This window comes from Chaetomium strumarium (assembly GCF_033439665.1).
Source record: "Chaetomium strumarium strain CBS 333.67 chromosome Unknown B0T15scaffold_4, whole genome shotgun sequence".
NCBI classification, from domain to species: Eukaryota; Fungi; Ascomycota; class Sordariomycetes; order Sordariales; family Chaetomiaceae; genus Chaetomium; species Chaetomium strumarium.
This window is the reverse complement of record NW_026944432.1, coordinates 3,734,682-3,760,650: the sequence shown is the minus strand read 5'-3', so window position 1 is coordinate 3,760,650 and position 25,969 is coordinate 3,734,682. Positions and strand designations below refer to the sequence as shown.

Genomic DNA, 25,969 nt, shown 5'->3' with positions numbered 1-25,969 from the left:
ACTTCTTCATTTTCATTAAAAGACGCAAGGACATTGTGCATCTCGCGAGTTACGAGCTACGACAAATCGGTCTCGACGAGCAGAGCACAGCGGTTTCCGCCGAGGGCCCGAGCCGGAAAATCAAAGGGTGAGCAGCGGCGGAATCCGAGGGCTTACATATCCGCACATAGGGCCACATTCTTGCTCTGCGCTATTAGTTTGCCACTTTTTTCGTGGGAAACTCTGCTTGATGATAGCGACTCGAACTGACATGCGGGAGAGAGATGCACAGTGCCCTCCGTGGAATAGTACTGTGGTAGGCTGCGGGGGACGGTCAATCAGTCAGCGGTCACAACACAGGCCCCGAACCAGCCGTTGAGCGGGTCTGGACGAAACGCAGAACTCCGGAGACTGCGTTTCTGTTCAATGGTTCAACGCCTGGAACTGCAATTGAATGGCCATTCACTCTGCCTCTCCGTCTTGCGATGCTGGTTGCTCACGGTTGACAAGTGTCTCGGGAGTACAAAAACGCATGCGGGCGGCACCGGCTGTTTGAGTTTGCTGGGCTGATTGATGGCTGGTCGAATGCATGGCAATGGTGGCAGGCCGGAGAATTTAAGGTTAGTGCCTGGGTTGTAGATGGTACAATGCTCCTGGAGGCCAGTCACTACTTAAGAGGGCCCAACTGCCCACCGCCCCCTTGCGTCCGTCATTTTTCTCGTCTTGTACACTCAATTTACCCTCGTTTCCTTCAGTCCCTGCTTCATTTTCATGAGGGAGTTTGCGGTGCTCTCCTGCGGAGCAATCCCATCGGCGGCCACTATCCCTCCGGAAGTCTCTGCCCACCAAATCCAGCACCCACAAATTGCGACCGTACGTGAGGTGCTCCAGAGTGACGCAGTGATGGCAGCAAAACAGACGCAGGCGCGGCAGCCTGGATGAAAGCTAGCAGAAAGATTTGAGACGAAGCATTCTGTGTCGAGTCTTGCCGCCCTTTACCAGCGACGGCATTTAGGTCATTAGTACGGTCGACACCTTGCTCGCCCGCCGGACGGTTCACTCCCCCACACTCACACTTGGGCCCTCAACAAACGTCTTACATCTGGATTCGGTCTGAAGTCCGGCATGTGAGTGCTGTCCAGCCTGTAGTTTCCTAGCAATTCCTGGGATCTCGTCAAGGGCAAGGCTCTTGGGCGATTGAGCATTGAATCCTCAAATTGCAGGTATGACACACGACTGACTGGTGAAATGTGTAGGAACCTATGGTATCCACGTCGCGCGGTAACGCAGAGCCGAGTGGCGGGGCATCCTCCGAGTCCAGCGGTGAAGCTACCTGATGAATGTCGCCGGATTTTCTCCTGGCAGCCTGGACTCTCGGGACTTTCCATTGACATCACGGCCTCCGATGTCAGCTCTGTCTGCAACATAAAAGCCAAAAAATCACTGAGGCGACCCCTCCCAGTGATCTTGAATTAGCCTATCGGGCTGGCTCTAATCGGGACTGATGGCCAGCGCCTGGCAGTGGTCAAGGCTACCGCTGGGCGACTCCAGAGAGATTGCCAAACGCTTCGACCTGGGTGTCCGCTGTTGAAAAGCGTCTTTGCAAAGCGACGTTCACAACCGTCAACCGAATCGTAATAAATGCTTTGACTCCTCGCGTCTGTAGGGAGTCAAGGACGATGAAAAGACAGGATTCCGGCCAGGTCCACGGGCTTGAAGATGTCACACGCTAGCATGCTTCCGATTGGCTGGATTGCGGCTTGGACCCACTGCGCTAGACCCCTTAACATGGTCCGCCTGATCGCTGAGCACAAACTTGCCCAGTGGGAATTCCAAGCAACACGCGCCCGCCCTACGCAGTCGGCAGTGAGGTAAGACCTGCCCTTCCTTATCCACCCCGGCCTGCCGCTTCGGTTTCCCGACATTATCGGTCTCGTGGTTATCGGTGTCTGGGCTTCCTAGCTCGATGCGATCGAGATTGCGCAAAGCTCTGTTTGTTGGCTGGACGTTGACGACGCCGGGAAGGTGCTGCGAAATTTTCTCGCGGCTCGCTCCACGCGGACTCGCAATTCCCGTCGGGACCGGCCTGCTGGCCTTCTGATTGTACGTCTTGACATCGCCTCCACTCCCCCGTTCCGGTCTTGTGGCCGGCCAGCGTGCACTGAACCGAACCGTCGTTGCTTCTGCTCCGGATCGGTGTCGGTGCCGGGTATGCATTTATTTGCCTGGCGCTTCCGCCCCTTGGTGGCTTCTGTTGCTCTCTCTGCTGGGAGTGGATCCCCAGCCCCCGGCCTGCAGAGCACAGCCCAGAAAGCCGTCCTTCCATGACCCCCGGGCGTTAACTCACTGCTCCCCAACACAATCGCGCGTCGCGAATGCTCCATCGCGACAAGCCACTCCCGGCCCCCTTACCCATCTTTAATTCATCGCTATTTTGGTTGATGGTACTTGATCTGCACGAATCTCGTGGTCGCTGACGGCGCTGCAAGGAATTCACCTGATGGGCGCGACCATTGCCGTTGCCGCCCTCTTCCTCCGACCGACATGAGCTCCTGGATCAACGATTCCGCTGTCCCGAACCACAATGGCAACGGCTTCCCTCACGTTAACGACCCCTCGGCAGTTGCCGGGGCCATGATGGATCCGTCCTTCATGGGTGGTACTGCCCATTTCAATGCGCAATTCGCGAACCCCCAGCAAATGGTGATGCCCAAAGGCCCCATGCGCAATGCATCACCGTCGTTTCCCAACCCGATGTATCAGACCAACTCTGTCATTCCCTCCAAGCGACCCCGTCCGAGAGAGGAAGGCATGGGCCAGTCGCCACGCCCTGCGCCCGGCATGCTGCCGGCTTCGCGCGCCGAGACACCTCAGCAAGCCGCCTTCTCGGGCTTCCAGCAGCCTGGCATGCCGCAACAATCGTCGGGCCAGCCGTCGCCCTATCCGCATCTTCAACCGAATGGCTCGTCGAACGCGACACCATCGCCCATCATGGCCAATCAAATGCGGCCGGGAAGCGTTCCGCAGCGAGTCGCGTCTACCTCCCCACACCCGTTTTCGCCTGCCGCGCAGCAGTTCTCGCAAGCGTCCCCTATGCCGTCGGACAGCTCCCACCAGTTCATGCCGCAGAACTTCCCCCAGAATTTCAACCCTCAGTTTAGCACCGCGCAGTCTCCGTCAAGGCCATCGCCTGCCCCGAACGCAATGGCCGGGCAGATGATGCCACAGCAAATGACGCAAATGCCACTGCAGATGGGCCAAGTATCTCAACAGATGCAGCAGATGGGGGGACAGATGCCCGGCCAAATACCAGGTCAGATGGGGGGACAGATGATGTCTAGTCCAGGACAGATGTCTGGGCAGATGCCAGGACAACTAGGAGGGCAACTACCAGGCCAGATGCCAAGCCAGATGCCAGGCCAGATGCACAACATGATGTTCCCACAGCAGATGGCGCAACCTCGGAATGCCATGGAGCAGCAAAAGCTTCTGTACCAGATGCAGTTACAGCAACAAGCTCAGCGGACGAACTTGCAAATGCAGCAGATGGGTGCCCAGAATATGATCCAAGCGCAGCCGAACCAGAACCAGAACCAGAACCAGGCTCAGGCTCAGGCACAAGCACAGGCGCAAATGCGCAACATGGTGGCCGGCAGACCAGGCGGCCCGAACGGGCAGATACCGGCAGGAGGTATGAGACCGCAGCAAGGAGTTTCACAACAGCTGATGATGCGGATGCCTCCCCCAGAACAGTTCATGAAGCACTTGACGGCCTTCATGAATTCCAAGGGTCTGCCCCTTGATCTTCAACCTGTTGTTGATGGTCGGCCGGTCCCACTGTATAACCTCTTCCAATTTGTTTTCAACAAGTTTGGCGGATATCGCAACGCGACGCAGTCAAATGGCTGGATCCAGGTTTCCCATTGGATGGCGTTCGCACCGCCTAACCAGGTGGTGCCCGCCGTGGCGCAACAGCTCAGGACTGTCTACGAGCGGAATCTGCTCAAGTACGAAGAATTCTGGGCCACGCAGCAGAAGATGCGATTGCAACAACAACAACAACAACAACAACAACAGCAGCAGCAGCAGCAGCAAGGGGCAATGGCGAACGCACAGAATATGCAGCAAGGCACGCCGTCAAAAGCAATGCCTCCTGGGCAGATGATGCTCCCCGGACAACAAATGCAACTCCAGCAGGGCCAGACGCCGTCTCCTATCAAAGCCTCAGCGACGCAGCAAGCGGGCGTCAACGGGTTTCCATCTGTTCAACCTCCGCATGGGCAGCAGTCAATGCTCCCCAACCAAGGACACTCCCGCAATAACCTATCAAGGAACGTACAGCCGACGCCTACAGCCGACGAGTTTCACCTTCCTTCCCCTGCGCAGAGCAAAGCAGGGACCATGTCCCTGCCCGGCTCTGCCCACCCCGAAAATCACGGAATAGCGGATGACGCTGCAAGTTCGTTGAAGTTCCCGGCGCCGTTCGCAACAAATCCGGAAGAGTACATGCCCTGTTCGCGGGAGTTCACAACGTTTGGCGGCCTCGACGTGAATGCCCTCTGGAAGATTGGCAACGAGCTGGAGCGAACCAAGATCGATGTCCCGTTGCCGATCGATTTCGGGAACGTCGATATCCACGCTCTTACCAAAAGCATCCAGAGTGGGATACACGGGGAGGTTCGGCTGGCCCTCGACACTCTGGCATCCCTAACTTGCAACGACTACCACTTTGTCAGCCCGACTCAGCCGATCCCCATACCGCAGATCGACCTCAGGCATTGCGATGAACTTGTCGAGGCCTTGGTCGAGTGCGCCGAGGACCAGCTCGACCTCTTGGTGGAGAATTCCGAGGAAGCATCGAACGAGATTACCATCACTCCGTACGAGGACATTGTTCGTGCCAGCCGGGTGGAAAGGCTCGCGTTGCGTAAAGTGGCTGCTTTCGGCTCCCATGCATACACGCTCGATCGCGCAGTGGAGCGGCTCATCTGCATTACCACGATTCTGCGGAACCTGTCTTGGCGAGAAGAGAACCATGCATGCCTCGCGGACGACACTGTCATCAAGTTCCTTTGTGTCGTGATTAGGTATCTCGGCACACGCGAGATGCTTCTCAGGACCCACATCGACACGCTGGATCTGATGAAAGATTTGGTGACTCTCCTGTCGAACATAGCGGGCGCTGTTGAGATACCGGGACGCGAGCAGGCGTTTTGCCTGCTGCAGTTCCTACTTGCCTTTGCTCCTACACCAGGCCCGACATTGTCGAACGACCGGCTCTTCTTCTCTCTCTACGATCCGGCTCTGCACCCTTATCTTCCTCATGCGGTGGACTGTCTTGCGAAATTGCTCGCTAGATATGAGCCGAACAGGTCGTACTACGCGACCATCTTCGCGGCCGAGGCCGCTGTCAACTCCTCGCCCCCGTGCGAACTTCTCACTCGAGCGTTCGGCCTCGCTATATCGCCGATCCCCGATCATTTACGGGAGCCCCGGGCCATGAATCTGCCGTCGCTCGTCGAGGCCCGCAAACCGCTGCTGATGCAAGGCCTTCTCGCCGCCGACGTCATGGCTGGCTTGGCACCCGGGTTCGAAAGCGGCGTTGCGCGCACCTGGCTTGCCTCTGGCAATGGCTTTGCTCAGAACCTATTTCTCCTGGCTCGGCAGCTCAGCGCTCAGTTTGAGGGTCTGGCCGCCAGGACTGCCGGCGGCCAGCCTAGGGGCCAGCCAAAACGGGACCCCGACCTCGTCTACATGATCTCGCTCGCCGTCAGCATTCTCAAGCGGCTGACCGAGAAGGCGCGGGACCCCAACGACCCCACCGGAAAGAACAGCATCCCACCGGAGGTGCTTCCTGCCAAGGAGGGAGTGCTTACTGCGCTACAGCTGCAAGCGCAGGAGTGGGCGAAGGAAGGGGTACTGGCGAATCTGATGGACTATGCCTGCATGGCGGATTAAGGAGACTGCGGGCGCTCGGGATAGGCAGGTACAAGTACAGTTGCGAATGGGCTGGCGTTAGGTGTTGGGTAGCGAGCGAGTGTCTGTGCGTAGACTGCGTAGACTGCGTAGACTGCGGGCGAATTCATACTGGGTCTTTGAGCACGCGCATTGGCGGATGAACCATGTGGCCGAATCACTGGGTTGTCGCTTGTCTATAAAGCTGTGAACCGTAGTACGAGGAAGATGAGGTAGATGACATAGAAGCATAGCGTTGGAGGCGCATTAACAGCAGTACTTTTATACAATTTGTATTTGTACACATCTAGTCTGGCACTCTCCCTCTTTTATGTCCGTAGCTCGGCTCGAGCCGTTCGGTACAATCCAAGCGTACACTTCCGCCGTTGGGCCTCCGACGGAGAGCACCAGACAGGCATTATATCGGCAGGACAGTTCCCCCTTCCAATGCCCCATAGTGTTTTCCCTCCCCCTCTGATTACCCACACACAACCCTCTCCCGTCAAAGGACCGTCACTTATTCCACGTCCTTCAAAACCCCTGCTGCTCCAGCCACGCGGTGATCTCGGTCTTGCGATGTCCCTGTCTCATGAAGTTAGCAAAACTATTTTCTCCCCTAAGCGCCTCCCCCTCCCTTTTTCACCCCATCCCTCCCCTCTGTTCCCTCTTCCCGCTCTTTTCTCCTCGCGGTCCGCCCCCACACATGCTCTAGGAAAGTTCCGTCAACGCACCTCAACACGAAGATGCCCCGTCAGCGTGTTCAGCTTGACGTCCTTCTCTGTGATCTTCAGGCCCTCTGCCAGCGCGGCGCGCAGGGCCGCCCGATCCCCCTCGATCTTCTTGAGCAGTGTCAGCTTCTTGTTGCCGCCCCGCTTGGCGAGCTCGTACACGGCTAGGTTGCCTGATGGTGTGCGGGCGACGTGGAAGGGCGGTTTTCTTTGGTTTGGTCGTTGTTGTTGTTGTTGTTGTTGTTGTTGTTGTTGTTGTTGTTTGGCTGGTTTCGTTGCTTTCTTCGTTTGGTTGGGAACTGGCGGGGCTTTCGTTGGCGCTTCGCTGGTGGGTGCGGTAGAGGTCGGGGATGCACTTTCGAGAGAGGGTTGTGGTGTTGATGATGCCTCTGTTGCAAGGCACCTTCTGGAGGTGGTGAGGATGAGAGATGGCGCGAATTGTCGGGGCAGCGGCAGCGGCAGCGGCATCCACCGCGGAGGGGCAGCTATGGCCCGGAAGAGAACCGCGGGGCGCAACATTGTTTTGATTGTATGGTGTCGGGTCTTAGCTGCGTTGTCGTGCGAGTCCTCTGGATCCCAATCTTTGACGGCTTTCCCGATTCGGGTTGCGGCTGCGAAAATCGCCGGGCGGCGGCAGAATTATTCACCGCCCTCACCATGCACGAAAATGGACCCCGTCTCTCGTCCCGCTTGACCCACCTTCCTAAGTGCCTGCCCGCATCCGGACGCTCAACACCAACTTTCCAATTTTTGACCCCACCAAACATTCACAGGATCGCTTTCTCTTGATTGTCGGGTTTCTCTCCCCCTGCATACCCGACCCTCGACTCCTCCCTCTCCTGGGCGCCGCGTCCTCAAACATCCTCAGGAAGTCGGTTATTCGAACCATATTCTCTAGCGCATACCGATTACATAGACACAACCATGGCTTCCGCACCGACCGCCAACGGCGGCGTCGCCCTGTCCGAGTACGACTTGATCCTCAAGCTCGCCCGCCATCTCGACAGGCACATGATCTTCCCCCTTCTCGAGTTCAACGCCGGTCAGCTAGTCGACAACGAGACGGAAGAGGTCAAGGATGAGGCCAAGCTGCGCGAAATCACACAGGCGAAGTACTCGCTGCTCAAGAAGACCAACATGACCGATTACGTCGCCAACCTCTACTGTGAATTGGAAGGCCTCAAGGAGCCGCCCGCCGAGTTCGCCGACAAGAAGCAGAAGGTGTTCAACCAGCTCCAGAAATACGAGCAGGAGACAAGCAAGATTATCGAGCTCTTGGAGCGGGATGATGTAGTCAATAACCTGCGGAGCGACAAGGTTGCCAACCTGGAGTTCTTGAAGGGGAAACACAATGTAGGCCCTTGTCTTGCCCCTACGGCGCTTGGAATGATGGTGCTGACTGCTGGCCCTCGGGTGATAGGTCACAATGGAGATGGTCGACGCTCTTTTCGAGCTTGGTAATTTACAGTACAGCTGCGGCAACTACAGCGATGCGTCCGAGATGCTGTACCGCTTCCGAGTTCTCTCGACCGACAACGACAAGGTGTCATACGCGACGTGGGGTAGGCTTGCCTGCGAGATTCTCACTATGACCTGGGAATCGGCTATGGAGGAGCTGCAGAAGGTGCGGGAGATCATCGACTCCAAGTTGTCCCAGAACGCGCTGGCGCAGTTGCAACATCGGACCGCCCTCATCCACTGGGCGCTCTTCCCTCTGTTCAACTTCGATAAGGCGCGCGAGCCTATCCTCGACCTCTTCTTCAGCGCCGGTTACATCAACACCATACAGGCCAACTGCGCGTGGATCTTGCGGTACCTGGCCGTGGCCGTCATCACGAACCGCGGCCGGGCAAGGAACCCAGGCGTGCACCAGAAGCAGATGAAAGATATTGTCCGCATCGTGAAGCAGGAGGCGTACGAGTACCAGGACCCCGTCACGCGGTTCGTGCACGCGCTGTGCATCGACTTCGACTTCGAGGAGGCGCAGCGGCAGCTCGTGCTGGCCGAGGAGGTCCTCCGCAGCGACTTCTTCCTGCTGGCGCACGCCGATGATTTCGTCGACTCGGCTAGGCACCTGATCTTCGAAAGCTATTGCAAGATTCACGCGCGCATCTCTCTGAAGGATCTGAGCGCGCGGCTGGGGCTGGACACGGATGCGGCCGAGAAGTGGATCGTTAACCTCATCCGCGACACAAGGCTCGACGCCAAGATCGATTACAAGGAGGGCACCGTGGTCATGAACCACCCGCCAAGCTCAGTGTACCAGCAGGTCATCGAGAAGACCAAGGGTGGTTTCTTCAGGACGCAGGTCCTCAGCGCGGCGGTTGCAAGATAGAAGGAGCAGCCTACAGCCGAGGATGCCGTAGAAACTGAGGAAGACACGGAGGAGATTGAAGACTCCAATACCAGCAGGCCGACAATCCCGCCGTCGACATCGAGGCGGACTTGGCGGGGTGTGGCGCCTCGGGGCCGCAATCGCCCCCACGGATCGCGTGCCCTGGGCGCGATAGCCCGGAGTTGGAGGCTTGAGAGCCACGATAGACAGGCCTAGATCATTATGCAATGGGCGTTTTGCCATATCGCTGTGACGGGGCAGCGGTGGGTGGGCGGCGTTGTATTTATACCTTGACGGCGTCTCAAAATACGGCTACCGACTTATCATGGAACCTGGCTGTGCTACTTGATTCTCTCTTCCCTTGAAGTAATCTGATCCGTCCTTTCTTGTAGTCGCCTCAGGTATTGAGACCGGGCCCAATCCGTTTCAACAAACCCATTACGGTCTTGTATGGGCCGGGTGCTGTCAGCCTGTCAGATTGCCTTGAGTCTGCGTTACACGACTGGAACTGTTGAAACCCTTCCTACTTAGACAGGCCGAAAGAAACTAATTAGTAGGTAGTCTCCCTTGGCCAAAGACACTAACTCGTATACCAAACTTACCTTACGTACGTACGGATCTGTACGGAGCTGTACGTATACGAAGTTCACTCGGAAAACGCCTAGCCCCATTTATCTACATGAATTGCCGCACTTGTATGTGCATGGACATGAATCATCACGGATCCCCACGGCGCTGATAGCCATGAAGCTCTCACCCGTAGGGCCGGAGATCGCTTAAGGCAGTGAGATGGTGATCTGGTTCATTAAGGTACCATGACTATTTACACTGTGCTTCTTCCTCACCGACCCTGCAAATCTTAAACGAACTGAAATCGCATCTGGGCACGCACAACGGCTGATGTGCCAATAATGTAAATTGAAGCATCATCGAAGAATCACTTAAAGATGCCGAAGAGGAAGTTGAGCTCGGGAGGGAACTCGGAGCCCACACGAAGACGCTCCGCGCGACTCCAGAAAGCTGAAGAGGGTGCAATATCTACTGCAACAAAAACGGAAGCAGCTGGAGACAATGTCAAGTCCTCCGTCAAGCCAACACCCAAAGCTAAGAAGGGAGCCGAAAAGGTGATACTAGCAATGATTGCTCCCTCCCATATAGTAGTCGTGATGCTACATATTGCCTTCACACCCACGCCTCACATCAACCTCACCCGCATTGCGCACATCAACCCCATTGCTCCGAGCGAACTCTAACAGGACACTCAGAAGGAACCCGGGGTACCGAAGCCGTCCCCTAAGGAAGACATCTCCAGCGACAAACAAGAAATAGCCAAAGATGCACAGCTTACGGGCACAACGGCAAACGGCAGCGATGAGAAACCGAAGACGTCCGGTGGCACCACAGCCTCAGCCTCCGGCGGTGCAGGCGGGGAGAGAAACTACTGGTTGATGAAAGCCGAGCCTGAGTCGCGGATTGAGAACGGGGTCGATGTCAAGTTCTCGATCGACGACTTGGCCGCGAAGTCAGAGCCAGAGCCGTGGGACGGTGAGAAACAACTTCAGATCATTATTCGCTGGCAGCATGGAATAACCAAGAAACAGGCATCCGCGCTTATGCGGCCCGTAACAACCTCCGAGCCATGAAGAAGGGCGACCTGGCATTCTTCTATCATTCTAATTGCAAAGAACCCGGCATCGTGGGAACCATGGAGATTGTCCAGGAGCACTCACCCGACTGTGAGCTTTCCAGGTCTATTAAACCCAACATACACTCTGACAACGCTGCCAGTATCCGCACACGACCCCAAAGCACCGTACTACGACCCCAACTCAAAGCCGTCCGATCCCAAGTGGAGCGTCGTGCACGTCAAGTTTCGCAGCAAGTTTGCAGTCCCGATCGGGCTGAAGGAGCTGCGGGAGATGGGAGGACCCGGCAAACCGCTCGAGAACATGCAGATGCTCAAGCAGTCGCGGCTGAGCGTCAGCAAGGTAAGCGCGGCAGAGTGGGAGTACCTAATGGGTGTAGCCGAGCAGAAAGCAGCCCAGCAATGACTATAGCTGGGAGAGGAAGTGGTGGCCAGCATTGTAAGATTAGCCGTATCAACCGTAATGTATGTCCCAGGGGCATCAACTAGGAGACTCCAATGACCGCTTCGTATGTTCCAGTACCGTCTTGATAGCTTCATCCAGGCCTTCCGTGGCCAAGATGGCGTCAACCCAAACGACTGTCTTGCGCGCGAGGGCCTTCCTGTCCGTTGTCCCCTCCAACGCGACTTTCAGCCTGGCCAGTGACTCCCGCAACGCCTTGGGGAACGCAGCAGTAACAATGCTAACCCCAATGAGCGGCTGCCGAATCTGGCAGCTGCAAGTGCACGGGTGGTTGGGGAACAGTTCTTCCATCGCGGCCAGAACATGCTGCACGATCCTCTCTTGTGAGGATAGGTTGCTGAAGCCGGCGAACACGTCGAAGAACTGCTCGGCCGCCGCAGGCCCGAAGAACGGCTGCTTCCTCGCGATGTCGAAAATCGCCATCGGTATAGCGCCACTCAACGCCGGGCTTTGCTCCATCTTCCGTGTCGTCTCTTCGTCAAACACGTCGGGCTTCTTCTTTGTCCCCTGCCCCTGCGCATCCGGATCAGGCAGCATCAGCTCCCCCTCGTCGCCGCTCTCCTCATCCTCCTCATCGAACCGAATGATATCCCCTTCCTGGACCGCCTCGGTGGCCTTGATGGCTTCCAGGGCATTCACCCCTTTCCGGACGCCCTTGCCAGCCTTCTTCGCCTCCACCTTGGCCAACCACTCCATCTCGCACCGCGCATACTCCACCCAAAGCGCGGCGTCGCCAGTGCAAAACCGGCACCCCCGCAGGAAGTGCGCCCTCGCGCGCTCCATATCCCCGCCCTGCGCGGCGCGCCGGCCCGCGATTGTCCACAGCTGCGCGTTCGTCGGGTGCAGCCGCAGCGCGCGCGTGGCGATGCGCCGCCAGCGCTTGGTGGCCTTCGCCTGGGCGGCGAAGTCGAGGTAGGCCAGCCACAGCGGCACGCAGCCCGGGTGCTTGAGCACGGCGCGCTCGAAGATGCCGAAGGTGCGGGCCTGGCTGGCGTGGGACGAACTCGAGCGCGACAGGTTGAGCTTGCGGCAGCGCTTGGCGCGCAGCCGGTCCAGCGACCGCTCCCAGCTCACGTACGACAGGAAGTCGGAGGGCTTGGTGCCCGGCGAGAGAATCAGGTGCTCGAAGTCGGAGCGCTTGGTTACCAGGGTGCGGATTTCATCCTGGAAAATGCGTGGTTAGCAAGGAGGCCAATTGGTTATTGTTTGGTTGCGGACGGAATGGGGGAGATACGGACCTTGGAGAAGATCCCTTTCTCTTCGAACTCTCGCAGTTCGGGAGCAGCGCGCTCGAGATAAAAGCGCGCTTTGTCGGATACACCGGCCATACTTTTGATTGGCTGTTTCCAGAGGTAACCGAGTGTTCTCGATGGAGGTGGACGCGAGGGACAAGTTCAAGAATCGAAGCTTGCCATTAGAGTAACAGCTCTCCGTAGGAACAGGAACTTGAACTGGACTTTTTGGTGGGGGCAGTCATTTTGCCATTTCTCACCGCCTGTCATTTGCTACCCCTAGATCCACCCAAATCCTCCCTGGAGTCTCGGACAGGGATTCGGGGGATTTCATGTGGAATGGCACCCTGAATCGCACGCCGAGCTCTCCGTCAGCAGATTCGTTCACCTTTCGATCGTGAAACGACGCCTTTTTCTTGACGTTCTTTACTCTTTGTTTTGTTTTCCCTTTGTTCTGGTATCTTGCGATTAGCATCTTTGGGGAAATTGACATGTTCCAGCGCGCTTAGAAGAAGTTCGCAACTCGATTCGAGCAAGCTCCTCGAAAGTGAAATCTTTCGCGTGGCACGATGGCGTCCCGCTACAAGGACAAGGACGCCGGCGTCGTGCTGTCCTTCGGCGGCCAGTGGGTGAGCTGGTCGCACACCGCCGTTGCCTACCGTACGTTTTGGTGGTGTCAGAGGGCGAGCCCGTCTAATCGAGAGACTGACTGTCGCAGTTGCTTTCCTCAGCGCCCTCATCGTTGGTTCCGCGCTGCACTACCACAAGATCGTCCAGAACGAATGGTACGGCTACCCGCAAGAATGGTTCCCGTCCGTCTCCGCCACCATTGGCGACCGTTACCCCGAGCGCTCCATCTTCATGATCTTCATTGCCATCACTTCCGGTACGCTCGGCTCGAAACCTTTGACCGTCGACGGCTTCGGCCCCGACAACATTACTGATGGCGCGCACCAGGTCCGAGATTTGCCCTCGTCGGGCTGTGGTACCTGCTCACCGCGAAGCCCGGCCGCACCCTTCCTAAAGCGATCGCGATTTCCGGTGTCATCCGCACGCTTACATGCGGCGGATGGACCTACATCACCTCTACCGATGACCACGACTGGCACGATATACTGATGATCTCGTACATCGTCTTTACGATCCCCTGGACGACCGGGTGCATCGCCCTGAGCCCCCCGAATGCCAAGGCTATTAAGTACAGGAAATACCTGGCCGGCGGCTTCTTCGGCACGCTCGTGCCCTTGGTCTACTTCTTTATCCAACACAAGGTTCACCGTGTGCCAGGAGGTAAGATGGATAATGGTTTCGTCATAGTATCTGGAAATGCTAATGCCGTTGCTAGCCTACACAATCTACGCTTTCTTCGAGTGGTCTTTGATTCTCCTCGACGTTGGCTTTGACGCGGTAACGGCTCTAGACTTTGACACATTCGAGGTGGTCATAAGGGATGTCAAGGGCGCAAGCAAGGGGTATGTCCAATGGCTCCCACTATAGCACCTTCTCCTTCGTCCGCTTGCGGGCTTGGGGTTGTGTATATACTCGACATACTCCAATGAGATGTTGAATTCTTGTTCTTAACTGGGACCAATAGTGCCAACACGTCGTCTGTGCCCACTGCTGTTCTCGAGAAGGAGTGAGTACCCACCTTTCCCTTATGGTTTTTGCCGTAGCACGTGCCTAATGAGTGTGTGAACAGAAAGGAGAAAGCCACGGGCGGTGTCTTCTCTGCTGGATTCCGGCTGGGCGAGGCCCTTGACATCGCTGCGGATGTGTACCACGGCGTAAGTCCGTCCCTCAAAAGGGGGAAATTCGATCTAACGCAGCACAGTACGTATTCTGGTCCATCTTAACCAGCTTAGGCCTTGTCGTCTGGTGTAAGTCACAATTCAGCCACCTACTTGACCCTACTCAGCCTAACTCCTCCTCAGACTTCCCACTCTGGCACATGGGCATCTCTGGCTACGAGGCCCTTGTCATGTCAACAGTTGCCCCTGCGCTTCTCGGTGTCAAACCTTTGCGCTCCCTGATTATCAAGAACCAGCGCCTCACGCACCTACTTTCGCTCGCTGGTCTCCTGGCGTACCTGGTTAAGGATCCCGTCTACCGCCTCTTCACCGTTGGGCTCGGTGTCTTCATGAGTTGTCTAGGATGGGCTGCGACCCTGTACTCGGACTCGGCCCAGCCCGCCAAGCTGGAGGCTCGTGTCCTCGCCTGGACCATCGGTTTGCTCATGTCATCCGTTGCCAAGTTCGCATGGCACACGAACAATCCAATCTGGCCCATCATGCATGCCGCGAACGGTGGCTGGAACGGCACCGGCCTGGTTCTTGGTGTCCTCGCTGCCTTGAGATTCACACGCCGGGCGCCCCTAGAGAGCGGGAGCTACGTTGAAAACAATAGCGGTTCAGCATTGCTTTCTGCACTCGGCATCGGCGGCCTGTTCTTCGGCCTGCACTCGTTGCTTTCCGACACCAGTACCATGATCCTCTGGGTCTGGGATGGCTACCCGATCCGGGGCCCTGTGTCCAATGTTCACGCTTGGTACACCATCGCCGCCATGACCGCTGGCCTACTCATTGGCTCTTTCAGGCCGGCTTTGGTCACCACGTGGACTGCGTACGGTGTGGGCTGCTTGGGCGCCGCCCTGCTCACCCTCTTCCCCCGGTGGGTTGGCTACTATGGTGCGCTGACCATCACGGTCTACTTGATGGCCATATCCGTGCCCCTCATTGCAAGGGCTTCGAAGAAGAGTCCTGCCATTTCCTTCGGTCTCGGCTTTTTCATCTACAACTTTCTGGTTCTCTTCCACGTCTGGGTGGTCGCATATGCGTTCGTACCCGGCGGCCCTCTCGTCCGCGAACACACGGACTGGATCATGATCACCATGATGCTCCTGATTGGCGCCGGCATCTTCGATCTAATTTCGCAGCAAGCCAAGTCCGGCCGCAGTACCGACCGTCGCCGTGCTACAAACACGGGACACAGGAAGTACCATGTCGGAGCGCTGGGCATTCTCAACATCCTCTTCCTCTGCGCCAACTTCCTACGATTTCCGACCAACGACTACAAGCCCTACCACGCGAATGACCGGCTTCTCACCGCCGGCATCTGGACCATCCACTTCTCCCTCGACAACGACATGTGGTCGTCCGAGTACCGCATGCGCGATCTGATCAAGGAGCTCGAGCTCGACGTGGTCGGCCTTCTTGAGTCGGACCTGCAGCGCATCATCATGGGCAACCGCGACACCACCCAGTTCCTCGCCGAAGACCTCGGCATGTACGTCGACTACGGCCCGGGCCCCAACAAGCACACCTGGGGCGCCGCGCTGCTGTCCAAGTTCCCCATCCTCAACTCCACCCACCACCTGCTGCCCAGCCCCGTCGGCGAGCTGGCGCCCGCCATCCACGCGACACTCGACGTGTACGGCAGCTTAGTAGACGTGTTCGTCTTCCACTCGGGCCAGGAAGAGGATCCGGAGGACCGCCGGCTGCAGTCCGAGTACCTGGCCAAGCTGATGGGTAGCTCTCCCCGCCCCAGCATCCTGCTGTCGTACCTGGTCACCAAGCCGCTCGAGGGCAACTACAACACGTACGTGTCGGAGCGCAGCGGCATGCACGACGTGGACGAGACCGACTGGGACCGCTGGTGCGAGTACATCCTGTTCAAGGGCCTGCGCCGCACGGGCTATGCGCGCGTCAGCCGCAGCACCATCACCGACACCGAGCTACAGGTCGCCAAGTTCGTGGTCCCCGCGACCGACGAGGACAGCGTGTCGGCGTGGACGGCGCCCAAGGTCCTAAGGGATAAGCGCGTGCCGGAGCATGAGGTGCCCGAGGGCTGGCGCTTCCCAGCTCTGTTTAGGGGTGAGGGTGTCAGGGGGCATCGTTATCATGTTTTTGATGAACCGCGGTACTTTAACTTCTAGAGAGAGCACGGGGTGTGGGCCGTTGGTTGGATTAGGAACCAAAGTGGCGAGGTCCTGTATTTTCCTCTCCTTGTGTGCTGGTGCTATAACCAAATTCAAAGCTATCTAATCTTGGTAATTCTGTCAAAGAGCGCATCGTATCGAAACACGGAGGAGTAGACGTCAGCAACACTACACCGGGAATATGCCTTCGCTGTAGCCTGTGCCCGAGGGGTAGAAGGTGAAGTGCAGCTTCGACGGCCCTGCAGTTTGTTTCGTGTTCAGTTCCCCTATTCCTACCAGGGAGATCTAGAAACACAGCTCCCCAGAATACACCGGATATTACAAACATACGTTTAATCAGAATTAGGGATGTAAGTACGGAGTACTCCGTACATGTATCATTCCTTGGGAGAGGTGGATTGATGAAAGCATGCCAAGGACGGACCTCGCTGGTCGCGGGTGACGATCAACAGTGACATCACCACTTAAGTGAATTCCCACCACAGCAGATCCTCTATATAAAGGCAGTCCATCCGTCTTCACCCAGAGCATGACAATTTTCCCTTCCAGTCATACCACACCTCTGTACAACTTTCCTAGCACGCAAAACCAATCCACACCAATCCGATCTGATATTACCCCGGCAGGTACAATACACCATGCTGTTCGCCCGGCAAACCGTCGCGAGGAGGGCCTTTGTGTCCCAGGCCGCCATTGGTCAACAACGCACCTTCTGCCGGCCCCTTTCCCTCTTCTCTACCTCTTCCTCGACAAGAGCCTCCGGGAATTCGGGCTACGGACATTCCTCCTCGGAGTCTCCCCACATGCAAAACAAGGACCAGGTGCAAGCCGAAGAGCAGGCCAAGGACCCCAAGAAGATGGCGGATCTCGGCAAGGAAAGCAGCAGGTCCAAGCCCGAGGACGTGACCGGGGGGCTGCACACGCCGGGTGTCAAGGGAAAGAGCCGTGATGATGAGAGTATTGGGAGGGCGGTCAAGGACAAGGCCAGTGGTTGAGGGGTTGGTAGGCAACCGGGGGGTTGCGGTCAGGGGGAAGAGGGAATTGGGACGGATGGCTGTAAATAGTGGAGGTATTGTTTCATTAAAGAATATTCCTCTCAATGTCGAGATATGTCTATCTAGACAATGAAGCGAAGCTCGCTTGAAGAAAGGTGAGGAAGGTGCAGGGCACATGGTGGCGGTGCCATAAGCCTGGCATTCAGGGAGGCATTTTGTGGGCACCGACTTGGCTCGCACAACCTCAACCAGACAACCACCAACCGTCGGGTCCCGTACAATTTAAACAATTTACCACTGTGTTGTTAAGAGGTAATAACTTCCGGGCGATCGATAGCGCAGGCGGTTTAACTGCAATCCCTTCAAGCTCTCACAGTACCTGACACACGATCATCACATGGGTGCTCTTCCCTCTTCTAGACGACTACTCCTGTATCAAATAGGCCTTTCCAGCAATCTCCTCAGCCATGGTAGTTATCCGGCCATGTGTAGAGCAACCCGACAATCCCCTTCCGGGTTTCCCAAATGCATGCGGGCGGCGTACATGCTGTGTAACAGGCAATGGCTGGCGCAGGAGGCGAGGAGGCAGCCTGCCAGCAAAAAGCCTTGATGGGGTAGCCGAGGACGACCATCCGTCGACGCTTGTCATCCTCAAGCCTGTTCTCGCTTTCCCATCATCTCACCGAAGCCCGACTCATGCTGGCGCGGGCGGAGAAGAGCCGCCATGGACCCAGTCACAGCAGTCGGTCTCGCATCTGGCATTGTCGCTTTCATCACCTTTAGCACAAGCCTGGTCAAAGGCGCTATACAGATCCACGAAGCGCTCGATGGCAGCCTGGAAGAGAACCGGAGCCACGAGGCCATTGCGGCCGAAATGAAGCGCTTTGCGATTCGCCTACTCCCACCCGATGACTCGCGGCTGTCGGGGGAAGGAGAGGGAGCTGTGCGTGCTGGCTGCCGAATGCCGCGATTTGTCGGTCATGCTGGTCGACCTTCTGGGGAGAATCAAGCCGAAAGACGCCGGTTCCAAGAGCCAGGCTCTGTGGTCGGCGCTAAAGAACAAGGTGCACGAGAACGAGAGGGCGGACTTGGAGCAGCGTCTGGACTACTGCCGCAGTCAGCTTGATCTGCATCTGACCTTCCCCAACAAGACTTCCCTAGACGCCCTGGTCGAGGCGGCCAAGAGCGACGCCGGCAAGCTTGAGCGACTCCGCAGCAACGTCGAAGACCTCCGCCAGGGCATCCGGGTCGCGGGAATCAGCGCCGAGGCCCAGGAGCAGATCCGTCGGCTGGTGGAGGTGCAGGAGGATGCCTTCTCGTCTATCATACAAAGCCGGATTGCGAAGAGTCTGGCGTTCGAAGGAATACATGACCGCTTTGATATGGTGGAAGAGGCGCATCTCAAGACGTTTCGATGGATTTTTCACGACAGCCACGATAGCAGTGTTGATGGCAGCAGCTACGGCAGTAGTGGTGGCGATGCAAGTAGTGTCAAAAGCGGCGACTACAATTTCGAGGACGAAGACGGCGTTGCGCAACAGGACGCGGATGAATCCTGTGTCGAGAACCATATGATGTACTCTGCGGACGTCAACAACTCTTCCGAGAAGGGCGAGCCGGCTTCTGATAAAGACATAGCATCTACGAGCGAGGCTTCCCGTCAAGAGGATGCCGATTCTTTGCGGACCGAGAGCCCAAACCTCGACGAGACATCCTCTGACAAGGAGGATGAAGATGAGATGAAGCGTGCGGCCAGGGATAGGTTCATTAGCTGGCTCTCTTCTGGGGAGGGCGTCTTCCATATCCGGGAAACTGGGATCCGGCAAATCGACGCTGATGAAATACTTGGGCGACCACCCGAGAACGCGGGCCGAGCTCATCAAATGGGCCGGTAAGCATTCACCCGTCTCACACATACGGTTGTCTGCAAATAGCCATGGTGCTCACACTTCACAGACGGCCGAGATCTTGTGGTCGCAAAGTACTTCTTTTGGCGACCGGGATCATCGAAACAGAAGTCCCTGGACGGGCTATACCGCTCTCTCCTTCACGACGTCTTAGAGTCTCGTCCTGAGCTGATACCCGAAGTTTTACCAGAGCTATGGGCCAAAGCTAGGGTTGCATCGTGGCAGGTTCAGACCGAGTTTGCTATCTCAGAGAAAGACGTTCGGACTGCCTTCGCTCGCCTTGTCAGAAACACGAGTCGAAATGCCAAGCACTGTTTCTGCTTCTTTATCGATGGCCTCGACGAATACCAGGAGACGGCGCAGAACGACCACAAGGAGATGGTGAAGTTGCTGACCGGCTGGACCACGACTGCGCCACGAGACGTGAAGTTATGCGTCTCGAGTAGAGAGGACAACATGTACATGTACAACTTTTCGGACAATAAGAGGCTCCGGCTTCACGAACTTACGAGGTTCGACATGGAGGCGTATGCTTGGGAAAGACTGGATGACATCTCGGATCAGGAGGCAAAGCGCAGTCTTGTCACGGCTATTACCGACAGAGCAGAAGGTATTTTCCTTTGGGCGGCCCTATTGGTGAAGCAGGTGCGAGACCAACTGGAGAATGGCGCCGATTTTGCCGCCCTGGTGCAGGTGGTCGATTTGTTACCCGACGAGCTCGACGGCCTATACGAGCACATACTTAAGTCGCTCAGCAAGCCAGACCGCAAGAAGGCCTATCAGACGCTTGCTATCTTGGCCCTGTCCAGGCACTGGAGGCTGCCAGTGTCATTATTCGCCTGTTCCTTTCTCGACAAGTACAACGTCGACAAGATGTTTGCCGAGCAAGACGACTTTGCTGAAACGGGTCTGGATGGTATGGCCTATGAGGAGCACATCAAACTCAGCCGCAAGCGCGTGAACGGCTGGTGCAGGGGGCTTGTCGAGTCGGCAACGGGCTCCATCGGCTACGCTCACCGGTCCATCCCCGAGTTCCTCGACAACCAGGCAATCAAAGATGAAATGGAATCTTTCTTGGCCGGCTTTAGCGCCGCCGAGGCTCTTCGCCAGTTGACGCTAGCCTAGCTTCGGCTCATGTCCTTCCACTCCATGGGTCTAGTACGCGACTCCGTGTGGCTCTCGTTAGTCATGATGCGGCGAGCCCATAGCCTTGACCACGCGCCGTTCACCTTTCTGCGCCTTGTGGACACCGCTCTAGACCAGTCAGGCATATTGTGGCCAGACCTAGAGACGCGGACTGACCTTAACGCCGAAATACTAGTTTGTGTGCCGGAAAGGGGTTCGTCTCCCGAATACTACTCTGACTATATTACGGCTAGTACCATGGCTACTGCCATAGTTCGCATCGGGAGTGAACCGGAAGCCCGGTTTGGTAAGGCATTGCGCGGGCGTATACTGCTGAGCGCGTTGCACCACTGTGCGTTTCTATTCTCCGATCACGAGTATCCGACGTGGTGGATTGCGAACGAACCTACAGCCAGATACAGCACTGCTAAAATGATCTTTCTAGCGTACGCAGTATTCAGGCGGCAGCGGACGGAACAAGAAGTCAACTGGTCGATTTTGGATGCTTTGCTCGACCGGGGGTTTTTGACATCGAAGACACGAACGCGGCTCCTTCCAATGCCCGGGATTCTAGATAAAGCGGTCGACCACACCGGCTCTTCTGCCGACCCCAATGATGATCCCGGCACCGTCACGAACACCCCTGCCTCTCCCCATTATAGCCTCGTCGAGCTTAGCGTTTGGCAGCACTACTTAATCGTCGAGTGGCTCTTCCAGCATGATGCACTGTCCCTAGAGACTGAGTCGAAGTTGTCCCGTCAAGAGAAGGCCGCGCACTTCGGCGCGGTAGTACAGAGGTTTCTGCGGCGGGGCGGAGTCGGCGCCGAGTCGAGATTTGCCGTGTCAGTCTCGCCAGATGGGACCAGAGCTGAATTTGCTTTCTGGAACGATTCCGGAGACGGAGGAGGGGCTATGACGGAAACCCCCACCGTAACCTGTTGGGTTGGACTTCCACGAGGAATGCCCCTAGACAAGGTGAAGGCGAGAGACGTGGGGATCCGACCGGCCCCTTTACAGGGAGCTGGAGGGAACGGAAATACGTCTGCTCACTCAGGAGCTGGATCGCGGGACTGGAGGACTTGCCGGACAAGGAGGAGTTGTTGCGGCTTGTGGACGGGCACGAGTCTTCTCCCGGCGATGTGTGTCGGACGAAGCAGGAGGAAATATCACCGATTGCCGACTCCAAGAGCTCCGGATCGAGGACGCTACTGACCGTAGTCAAGGGTATGGGGTTTGGCTACATCATTGTGCTCACGCTAGGTAGGTGATGTTTCGACGCGGTGCCGTGTTGATATTCGCTGACAGTTCCCTAGCCGTGCCTCTAATTGCTATTTTGATGTCGGTTTTCTGGTCGGAATGACCCTAAAGAATGCTCCGCGGCTTCGAAGGGTCCCGTGACTGCTCTGCTCTCTTCATGGTGGCAGAGTTCGATTGGGTTTGGAATTTTCTGATAGCTACTACTCTACACTTTCCTGCCAGCACCGGTATCCGCTTTGTCTTTCACAGAAAAACGGTGTTTTGCAGTCGTTCGTCATGTTGAGCTTTCTCCTCTCACTATTTTTATGGAACATCCTCAAGACACAAGCAACGAACAGAACAAATTCTCTAAAGTACGCTTGACGACCACCAGCTCACTGCACTACTATCGCTACTGCTATATATACTGTATCCAGTCGTGGACAGCCTCAACTCAGCGTATTCCTCACCATAGCCTTCAGCGCCCCGTCGACATAACTCGGACTGCGCCACGCACTCCAGTCATGGTTCAACAGGCCCCAGCCCTCGTCATAGTCTTGAGTACCCGACCGGATGTAATAGCTGCCCGCCAACACCCAAATCGTCCACCCGGCCTTGATCGAAGGCAAGAAGCTGGCCAGGCAACTCGCATACACGCCCCGCCATGTGCTGGCGTCCATCTGGAACCCAAACTCGGTCATCATCACGGGGAACACATTCGCCACTGAATTACCACCCTGCAGCGCCTCGAACCCGTTCCGCAAGAGGTTCCCCTGCAGACTGGCGCAGCTGCCAATGCTGTTCTCGTAGTTGTGCAGCTCCAGCACGAGCTTGTCCGCGAAACCCGGCGCAAACTGATCGCGATTAAAAGTCGCCGTGCCGGGCGTCAAGGCTTGGCCCCGCACGACGGGGGTCAGGTAGGTGTCGAACGACAGGCCCGACAGGAAGATCAACAAGCCCGGGTTGGCGGCGTGCACGGCGGCGGCGCCCTGCCGCATATAGTCGTGCCAGGCCTGCCAGTTGTAGGACTGGCTGCTGAGCGTGCGGTTGTTGGTCGGCTCGCGCGGCTCGTTGCGCAGGCCGACGGACACGAGACCGGACCAGGTCTTGCCGCCGTGCTCGGCCATGTAGGCCAGCCCGCGCGTCCAGTTGGCTAGCGGGAAGTGGGTGTCCCCCCACCAGCTGTTGCCGTCGGTGCTCGAGCAGCACCACATGCCCTTGGAGATGTGGTTGTCTAGGTGGATGTAGATCTGCTGCTTGGCGAGCTCGGCGGCTACGGCGTCGAAGACCTGCAGTCGGGTTGTGGATGGGGTGAACTGTGGGTTCTTGGCCAGCACCTGGTTGAGAACCTTTATGCCGTTGGCTTGGCCCAGCGCCTGCACGAAGGCTCTTTGGATCGTGATGTCCCGGCCGCCGTTGGCGTAGATCTCGTCGACCATCTGAATGGCAAAGGTCAGGCGGACGGCGTTCATGCCGAGGCTCTTGATCTTCTGCACGATGGTCTCGATGGACTGGTACTGCAGCCCTTCGGGGATCATGACGTCGGCGTGGCCCGGCCAGTTGGTGCCCGCGTAGGTCAGGTTCTTGCCCGATGCGTCGACGATCCAGTGGCCGGACGTGACGAACGGGCCATTTGGCCAGGTGGCGCGTCCCGATACTCCTCCATCTTCGGTGAGTTGGGGGCTAGGCACAGCAGCGGCGATGCTGGCAAGACCTAGAAATGCAAGTAAGAGCCTCATCGCTGCGGGGTCCGAAGGATTGGTCGTGAGGCAAGCACCCGCTTGAAATCGTGGGCATCATAGTCACCGTAAAACCTGTGCGGTCCCCGGCTGAATATTATTTATCAGTAGCTACCTCATCATGAGCGGGGAGACTTCCGGCAACGGCCGATCTCTGAGACCTGACCGCGTGCCAGGGGGAGCAATGCCTCTTGATTCGAGCGGCTCGTGGATGGGCGCATATCCGGCACTATGTGCCTGTGCTATGGCCGCAACAGTCGTGAGATGGACATCTAGGTACGTAGGACGGTATGAATGCCCAGATCTGGCACCCGCTGGATGTTAGGGTTGGATTTGCGATCTGCCGGGATTCGTCAGTGACCTTTTGCCGAGTGCCGGAAAGAACGCCTGTAGCGCCCTTACTCACAAGACGCCGATGCCGAGTTGCATCGCCTCGCTTTTCTCCACGAATCGAGCTCGCCGGAATGTAGCACTGGCGACGACATTGGCACCACTGGTGTTCCTGAGACAGCGAAGAGCATCCAACCACATACCAACTCTTGCTTTTGACGCTTGGAAGAGAATCAACTTAGTGGTACACCTTAAACATACTCTTGCTAACCTTGACATCATCTCTCATCATCTCCTGATGAAGTTATTCACGCCTTGGTCGCCATGCAGCCCGAACTTCACCCTCAGAGCTCCCGCCTCCGGAACTCAACCATAGGCCCGTTCTTCAGACTCGTAAACGTATCCACGAGTTGGAACTCACCGACCTTGTCGCGACCCCATTCCGCGCCGATCTTGCCCTCCCCGGGGTCCGCAACGCCCACCGCCTTCCGCACGTCATACAAGAACAGCACGCGCGCCAGCGTGATGCTCATCTCAACATACGCCAGCCCCTTTCCGATGCACCCGCGGGGTCCGATCGAGAAGGGACAGAAGGCGCTCTGCGCCAGCGCCACCTGCGCCTCGCTAAAGGGCTCCTCCTTGTCGACGATCCACCGCTCCGGTCGGTACGCAAACGGATCCGGGTAGTAGGCCGGGTTGTGGTGGATGGCGTAGTGCGGCGTGCCGACGATCGTGCCTGCGGGGACGGCTTCGCCGTCGATGGTCATGCCGCCGGAGAGGACCTCGCGGGGCAGCAGGCCGCCTACGGACGGCGACAGGCGCATGGCTTCGTCGATGCAGGCGCGCAGGTAGGTGCACGACGTGAGCTGGGCGCCCTGGTGGATCTCCTCGAGCGAGGCGAACTTGGAGCGGACTTCGGCTGTTACCTTGGCGAGGGCGGCCGGGTGCCGGACGAGGTAGAAGAGAGTTGCGGCCATGGCTGTGGAGGTTGTGTCTGAGCCTGCAATGATGCTAATGGGATACGGGTTAGTGAGCTGCGGCGAGCAGGGAGGCTTCTGGGGTCTAATGCTTACAGAAGGTTGGATTCACCCCAGAGTTCGGGAGTCGAGAAGCCCTCCCCGGTTTCCGGGTCACGCGCCTTGAGGAGGTGGTAGAAGAAGTCCCGCCGGTCCGTCTCGTCCCCCAGCGCCGTTCTCTCGGTCAGTTGTTGGCGGCTGTACGCCATGTACTTGGCTCGCCCGGCTGCGATCCTGTGGAAGAGGATCTTGTCAAGGCTGAGTTTATTGATAATGGGCATTGTTCCGCACTGGTCCCGTTAGCGATCGATCTCATAAAGGATTCCTCCGCTCGGAATAGACACATACCAGGAGATGACGCTGCGCTGCAACGCCGACGAGATCGACGGCGTAACGGTTGTCCGGGCGGTCGAGCATGTGGAAGGCCTTTCCGAAGCAAAGATCGCCCAAGATATCCATCGCCAGCCAGTTGCACCAGTCAGACATGTTCTTGGGCGAGCTCCATCCCTTCTTGTCCTGGATGGCCCGACCATAGTCGCCAATGGCCTCGCAGAAGGTCCTGATGTTGGCTAGGATATAGCGTTCGACCTCCTTGATGGCGCCGTCCGAGAAGGCGTGCGAGAGCACACGGCGCTTCCGCGCATGGAGGTCCTTATCCCGCGCATTGTGCGTGTTCGGGGCCGGGTGCACAAAGGCGTCGTAGAACTCGGCCTTCCGCACATTGGCCCGGAAGCCATAGATGTCCTTCAGAGCCGTGTTGGAGTTGATCGAGAGCGAGTTGGGCCCGAACCGCACGACTTTGCCATACTTCTCGTGCATCCGCCAAAACTCCAGGTGACGGTCGCCTCTCCAGGCGTAGTAGAGCATGTAGGCATCCGTGAGCTTGGCCAGGAACGGGCCCGGATACTTGGCCAACGGGTGGAAGAATAGCCGGTACACTACGAGACATGCTGTCTATAGCGTTTCGTCAATTGTCAGCGCGGGGTGTGGCTTACACCGTCCCTCCCAAGCGGCAGCACTTACGTAGAGAATGCTGGCTATCACTAGTAGGCCCAGCCAGAGCTGGACATGGGCAGCGCTAACGGCCATCGTGAAGTCGGCTGATCGCGGCAAGGAGAACGACGCAACGTGGACTCACGGAGGGAAGCTGTGGAGGGAAGGGAAGAGGACGCTTTTGAAGAGGTCATGACTGCGTAGTAAGCGACGCACGATCGCCCTGGGGAAGACGGGAGACGGTACTTGCCCCGACCGCATAGTGCCGTCCTATTAGTCAAGGAATCGACTTCCAGGGCAGTGATGTCGAAACTTCCATTCTATCCATGGATCCTCTCCCGTCAGCGTGCGGCGGAA

General features: G+C 57.3%; 11 protein-coding genes across 11 annotated transcripts; 6 read left to right on the top strand and 5 right to left on the bottom strand.

Annotated features, from left to right (window-relative positions):
• Positions 1–2,359: 2,359 nt before the first annotated feature.
• On the top strand, positions 2,360–5,965 carry B0T15DRAFT_221213 (uncharacterized protein). The gene has a single exon (XM_062862814.1). The coding sequence runs from the start codon at positions 2,524–2,526 to the stop codon at positions 5,935–5,937; it is 3,414 nt and encodes a 1,137-aa protein (XP_062721979.1). The 5' UTR covers positions 2,360–2,523; the 3' UTR covers positions 5,938–5,965.
• Positions 5,966–6,465: 500 nt separating this feature from the next.
• On the bottom strand, positions 6,466–7,181 carry B0T15DRAFT_512036 (mitochondrial large subunit ribosomal protein-domain-containing protein; the record flags this gene model as incomplete). Its single annotated transcript, XM_062867954.1, has 3 exons — positions 6,466–6,516; positions 6,666–6,987; positions 7,066–7,181. 3 exons carry the CDS (start codon positions 7,179–7,181, stop codon positions 6,466–6,468), a joined length of 489 nt encoding a protein of 162 aa, XP_062721978.1.
• A 405-nt stretch (positions 7,182–7,586) lies between these two features.
• B0T15DRAFT_396734 (eIF3 subunit 6 N terminal domain-containing protein) lies at positions 7,587–8,997 on the top strand (the record flags this gene model as incomplete). The annotated part of the gene is made up of 2 exons (XM_062864856.1): positions 7,587–8,015; positions 8,083–8,997. 2 exons carry the CDS (start codon positions 7,587–7,589, stop codon positions 8,995–8,997), a joined length of 1,344 nt encoding a protein of 447 aa, XP_062721977.1.
• Positions 8,998–10,442: 1,445 nt separating this feature from the next.
• Positions 10,443–11,048, top strand: B0T15DRAFT_397774 (PUA-like domain-containing protein; the record flags this gene model as incomplete). The annotated part of the gene is made up of 3 exons (XM_062864922.1): positions 10,443–10,542; positions 10,599–10,733; positions 10,786–11,048. Coding segments are annotated over 3 exons (498 nt in total), but the record flags the coding sequence as incomplete, so codon positions are not given.
• B0T15DRAFT_220472 (U3 small nucleolar RNA-associated protein 6-domain-containing protein) lies at positions 10,882–12,528 on the bottom strand. Its single transcript, XM_062862806.1, has 2 exons — positions 12,344–12,528; positions 10,882–12,269 (listed from the first exon to the last, which is right to left on the bottom strand). The coding sequence occupies exons 1-2, from the start codon at positions 12,431–12,433 to the stop codon at positions 11,124–11,126; spliced, it is 1,236 nt and encodes a 411-aa protein (XP_062721975.1). The 5' UTR covers positions 12,434–12,528; the 3' UTR covers positions 10,882–11,123.
• A 1-nt stretch (position 12,529) lies between these two features.
• On the top strand, positions 12,530–16,284 carry B0T15DRAFT_220118 (Frag1/DRAM/Sfk1 family-domain-containing protein). The gene is made up of 8 exons (XM_062862803.1): positions 12,530–12,997; positions 13,056–13,223; positions 13,295–13,627; positions 13,683–13,809; positions 13,932–13,973; positions 14,037–14,121; positions 14,169–14,214; positions 14,269–16,284. Exons 1-8 carry the CDS (start codon positions 12,907–12,909, stop codon positions 16,266–16,268), a joined length of 2,892 nt encoding a protein of 963 aa, XP_062721974.1. The 5' UTR covers positions 12,530–12,906; the 3' UTR covers positions 16,269–16,284.
• Positions 16,285–16,742: 458 nt separating this feature from the next.
• B0T15DRAFT_221056 (uncharacterized protein) lies at positions 16,743–17,809 on the bottom strand. Its single transcript, XM_062862812.1, has one exon. The coding sequence runs from the start codon at positions 17,441–17,443 to the stop codon at positions 16,886–16,888; it is 558 nt and encodes a 185-aa protein (XP_062721973.1). The 5' UTR covers positions 17,444–17,809; the 3' UTR covers positions 16,743–16,885.
• Positions 17,810–17,990: 181 nt separating this feature from the next.
• On the top strand, positions 17,991–20,298 carry B0T15DRAFT_485616 (uncharacterized protein; the record flags this gene model as incomplete). Its single annotated transcript, XM_062866300.1, has 5 exons — positions 17,991–18,209; positions 18,325–18,751; positions 19,038–19,157; positions 19,232–19,333; positions 19,364–20,298. The coding sequence occupies 5 exons, from the start codon at positions 17,991–17,993 to the stop codon at positions 20,296–20,298; spliced, it is 1,803 nt and encodes a 600-aa protein (XP_062721972.1).
• Positions 20,222–21,773, top strand: B0T15DRAFT_220123 (uncharacterized protein). The gene is made up of 2 exons (XM_062862804.1): positions 20,222–21,558; positions 21,612–21,773. Exon 1 carries the CDS (start codon positions 20,308–20,310, stop codon positions 21,508–21,510), a length of 1,203 nt encoding a protein of 400 aa, XP_062721971.1. The 5' UTR covers positions 20,222–20,307; the 3' UTR covers positions 21,511–21,558; positions 21,612–21,773.
• B0T15DRAFT_220651 (glycoside hydrolase superfamily) lies at positions 21,565–23,577 on the bottom strand. The gene has a single exon (XM_062862807.1). The coding sequence runs from the start codon at positions 23,271–23,273 to the stop codon at positions 21,984–21,986; it is 1,290 nt and encodes a 429-aa protein (XP_062721970.1). The 5' UTR covers positions 23,274–23,577; the 3' UTR covers positions 21,565–21,983.
• Positions 23,578–25,864, bottom strand: B0T15DRAFT_220941 (cytochrome P450-like protein). The gene is made up of 5 exons (XM_062862811.1): positions 25,643–25,864; positions 24,968–25,573; positions 24,677–24,909; positions 23,680–24,614; positions 23,578–23,613 (listed from the first exon to the last, which is right to left on the bottom strand). The coding sequence occupies exons 1-4, from the start codon at positions 25,706–25,708 to the stop codon at positions 23,948–23,950; spliced, it is 1,572 nt and encodes a 523-aa protein (XP_062721969.1). The 5' UTR covers positions 25,709–25,864; the 3' UTR covers positions 23,578–23,613; positions 23,680–23,947.
• Between the last annotated feature and the right edge of the window lie 105 nt (positions 25,865–25,969).

Excerpts from the sequence above, each read along its gene's own strand:
- B0T15DRAFT_220472 (XM_062862806.1), bottom strand. The coding sequence starts at position 12,433 with ATGGCCGGTGTATCCGACAAAGCGCGCTTTTATCTCGAGCGCGCTGCT. Across the intron at positions 12,270-12,343 it reads AGAAAGGGATCTTCTCCAAG|GATGAAATCCGCACCCTGGT; the intron begins GTCCGTATCTCC and ends CGCATTTTCCAG.
- B0T15DRAFT_220123 (XM_062862804.1), top strand. The coding sequence starts at position 20,308 with ATGTCCTTCCACTCCATGGGTCTAGTACGCGACTCCGTGTGGCTCTCG.
- B0T15DRAFT_220651 (XM_062862807.1), bottom strand. The coding sequence starts at position 23,273 with ATGAGGCTCTTACTTGCATTTCTAGGTCTTGCCAGCATCGCCGCTGCT.
- B0T15DRAFT_220941 (XM_062862811.1), bottom strand. The coding sequence starts at position 25,708 with ATGGCCGTTAGCGCTGCCCATGTCCAGCTCTGGCTGGGCCTACTAGTG. Across the intron at positions 24,910-24,967 it reads CAGCGCAGCGTCATCTCCTG|TGCGGAACAATGCCCATTAT; the intron begins GTATGTGTCTAT and ends TAACGGGACCAG. Across the intron at positions 24,615-24,676 it reads TGGGGTGAATCCAACCTTCT|CATCATTGCAGGCTCAGACA; the intron begins GTAAGCATTAGA and ends GTATCCCATTAG.
- B0T15DRAFT_221213 (XM_062862814.1), top strand. The coding sequence starts at position 2,524 with ATGAGCTCCTGGATCAACGATTCCGCTGTCCCGAACCACAATGGCAAC.
- B0T15DRAFT_220118 (XM_062862803.1), top strand. The coding sequence starts at position 12,907 with ATGGCGTCCCGCTACAAGGACAAGGACGCCGGCGTCGTGCTGTCCTTC. Across the intron at positions 13,628-13,682 it reads GGTTCACCGTGTGCCAGGAG|CCTACACAATCTACGCTTTC; the intron begins GTAAGATGGATA and ends TGCCGTTGCTAG. Across the intron at positions 14,215-14,268 it reads CTTAGGCCTTGTCGTCTGGT|ACTTCCCACTCTGGCACATG; the intron begins GTAAGTCACAAT and ends ACTCCTCCTCAG.
- B0T15DRAFT_221056 (XM_062862812.1), bottom strand. The coding sequence starts at position 17,443 with ATGTGCCCTGCACCTTCCTCACCTTTCTTCAAGCGAGCTTCGCTTCAT.